Source organism: Cydia pomonella, chromosome 1 (genome assembly GCF_033807575.1).
Source record: "Cydia pomonella isolate Wapato2018A chromosome 1, ilCydPomo1, whole genome shotgun sequence".
In the NCBI taxonomy this organism is placed as follows: domain Eukaryota; kingdom Metazoa; phylum Arthropoda; class Insecta; order Lepidoptera; family Tortricidae; genus Cydia; species Cydia pomonella.
This window is the reverse complement of record NC_084703.1, coordinates 6,432,688-6,435,859: the sequence shown is the minus strand read 5'-3', so window position 1 is coordinate 6,435,859 and position 3,172 is coordinate 6,432,688. Positions and strand designations below refer to the sequence as shown.

General features: G+C 38.3%; 1 protein-coding gene across 1 annotated transcript; it reads right to left on the bottom strand.

Annotated features, from left to right (window-relative positions):
- Positions 1–956: 956 nt before the first annotated feature.
- Positions 957–3,085, bottom strand: LOC133524766 (peptidyl-prolyl cis-trans isomerase-like 1). Its single transcript, XM_061860931.1, has 2 exons — positions 2,754–3,085; positions 957–2,683 (listed from the first exon to the last, which is right to left on the bottom strand). Exons 1-2 carry the CDS (start codon positions 2,822–2,824, stop codon positions 2,239–2,241), a joined length of 516 nt encoding a protein of 171 aa, XP_061716915.1. The 5' UTR covers positions 2,825–3,085; the 3' UTR covers positions 957–2,238.
- Between the last annotated feature and the right edge of the window lie 87 nt (positions 3,086–3,172).

The following is a 3,172-nucleotide window of genomic DNA, read 5'->3' as shown; positions in this document are numbered from 1 at the left end:
GCTCGCACTCGACGATTGATACGCCTCTAACAAAATGATAATGTGATGTGACGTCACATTACATAAGTCTGTCCTAAATGTATGAAAGATCAAGTACCCAATTAATGTTAGGTGCCGACTGTTGATAGGTGTCGACTGTTGGGAGGTGTCCGCTATTGGTAGATGTCGTCTATTGGTAGGTGCCGTGGCTCTGTGAGCAGTAGACCTCACGCTAAGCTTAAAAATACTTCGATGATTACCACAGCGAACTCACAATGGTCTTAACCCTTTTCCAGGCCCCACCAATCTACAAGGTTTTCCCAAAAAATCCAAATATATTCCAATTAATCCAGCTTTGACGAATTCATTTGATGACAAGTGACATTTCCAGAAACTGCAATCTAATTTGAACCTTAAATCTCAATGTTAAAGTTGAAATTGTAATGGCGCGTATGTGGTCTATAAATCGTACTATGCCTGGAAAAGGGTTAAGAGCCATATTATATGGCCCATATACCCTACTCGCGTCCTTTATGCCAATTTCCACTTTTTAGAACTTTTCCTACAATCGAAACGACAGAAAAATTACATTTAACTACCGAACCTAGTCACAAATTTTCACCTGTCAAAGAGAACATCCGGACATACGAAAGCATATTGCCAGAGTTAAAACGGAGACCTTCGCTAACGTTTCGGTCATGAATAAACGATTCTGACGAATTAAGATCCTTCTTCTTTTTGAAGTCGGTTTTAAAGATCAAATTTGGTTCTAAAATTAATCGATTGAAAAAGTTAATCGCTGGTAATTAATCGACGATTAATTTAATCGCGACTAAAGTTATTCGCAACTCTACGACTAAAACTAATTAATCATCACATTTAATCGTAGCTCGCGATTAAATATTGCCCATCTCTGGCTGACAATATAATTGTCTGGGAACAAAAAGGGGTTAAATAATAAGGAAAAAGAAGTATACTAAATTGTAAAACCGAATTTTATTTGATTTGTTCACTGTTTAGGCACTCATCACATTTTTTTACACAGGATACATAAGAGGACGTCCATTTAATTCCGTGAGGGTTTCAGGAGGGAGCGGGGTCAGGCTGAATCTCACGTCGGGAGAGAGGTGTTTGGCAAATACTATGTTTTTTTTTTTATACTACGTCGATGGCAAACAAGCATACGGCCCGCCTGATGGTAAGCAGTCTCCATAGCCTATGTACGCCTGCAACTCCAGAGGAGTTACATGCGCGTTGCCGACCCTAAACCCGCCCCCCCTAGTTGAGCTCTGGCAACCTTACTCACCAGAAGGAACACAACACTATGAGTAGGGTCTAGTGTTATTACTATGTTATTTTTTTTCGGCCAAAAAATAGTTTAAGTTGTTAAGATAATCAGATTAAAATATGCCAACAATTCTTCTTTACAGTACATGTGGTGCTGCTTTATCGCATTAGTGCAGTAATTAGCACTTTACGTGTTCTATGTCGTAAATCTCCATTTTATTTCATCGCTAGTCATTGTGAATTTCTTACTTTTCGCACTTGTATCGTAATGAACTATTATACTATTGATATATTAGATTCGGTCCCCTAATTCTTTATTAGTTGAAAATGTTGAAAACTCATACTAGTCCTTACTACTCATAATAAAAATAATAAAAGGATCTACTAGTATCTTATCTTATTCCGTGAATCAGTCCCCAGCTTCACATGCAAGGAAATGGAACAATACTATAGTTACAGACCCAGTGCCACTATCAAAATATATGTTGGCTTGTGAAAATAGGCACATTTCAATGATGTCAGAGGGAACATGAAATAAACTATTCAATATTTATTTCAAATTAAGTCAGCAATAAGAAATTTCTATTAGGAGTATGTGTGTAATATCCAAGAAATTTTCGTGCTTTGAATTTGACAGATAAACGAGGTGGCATTGTAGAGCTCTTTACTTACTTACATTTTGCGGTAACCACTGATTGTCAAAAGTTGATGTTTGACCATTCAGTGACCAATAACATTCTAACCAACCATCTGTTTTGGATGCCACACTAATAGGCACATTTTTGCTTAGACTTTACCTCTCTTTTACAATCCGCCTCTGATCTGTATCATTCTTAGTTTTGTGCACATGGGGAAGACACATAGATAGTAAATCTTATACAATTATAGAAAAATGGTGAAAAAAATATGAACACTTAATTGAACACTCCTCAGCGCAAAACCTTTACACATTGAAAATTCTTCTGTTTATAATTACTTAGGTATATATGCTCTCTCAATCCGCACATCATCTACTGGACAATCATTCTTGTCACATTCAACGAGACCTATTCGTTTTACTACTGACATACCACTTTGAACTCTACCAAATATAGTATGCTTATTATCTAACCATTGTGTTGGTGCTAAAGTGATGAAGAACTGGGAGCCGTTAGTATCAGGGCCTGCATTAGCCATAGACAATATACCAGCACCGGTGTGTTTTAAGTCTGTGGTTATTTCATCATCAAACTGGGGGCCGTAGATAGACTGGCCTCCTTTTCCAGTGCCTGTGGGATCACCACCCTGGATCATGAAGTCCCGTATCACGCGATGGAACTTTGTGTTGTTGTAATAACCTCGCCTAACCAGCTCCATGAAGTTTCGGCAGGTTAATGGAGTATGCTTCCAGTACATTTCTACAACAACAGCACCCATCCTGAAACAACCGATTTGTTAATGATAGCCCAGTTTTAGACAGATTTGATTTTGTGATTTGGTGGACTTACGATGTTTCCAGCACTGCGACAGGGGGTTGCCACGACTTGTCTGGTATTCCGGCATTTGAATAACCGAGCATGTTTAGAGTCCCAACTAAAGTATGTACTAGATTAAAAGCTCTTCCACAACCAGTAATGCGTCGTGATATTTGGATAGTCTGCAATAATTTGCTCCAACTACTTGTAAGAGAATACACTCCAAGAAACAACCTAGAGCTTGTCTCAGGTTATTTCCAAGATTCGAAAGTACAAGAGACAGCACAACGCACAACAGCAACAAAAGTCAATGTCAGACCGACAACAGTGACAAACCAACTTTTTTTACAGATAAAAAAAAATCTTTAAACAAGGTTCATTTACATACATGCTGGGGGCCAACCAGTCATTTTAACTTATGACTGCGTCCTGCACAATGGCCGTAGATGATC

Bases quoted from the DNA above. Each gene is read 5' to 3' on its own strand.
- LOC133524766 (XM_061860931.1), bottom strand. From the start codon at position 2,824: ATGCTCGGTTATTCAAATGCCGGAATACCAGACAAGTCGTGGCAACCC. The intron at 2,684-2,753 runs GTAAGTCCACCA...CGGTTGTTTCAG, and splicing joins GTCGCAGTGCTGGAAACATC to GATGGGTGCTGTTGTTGTAG.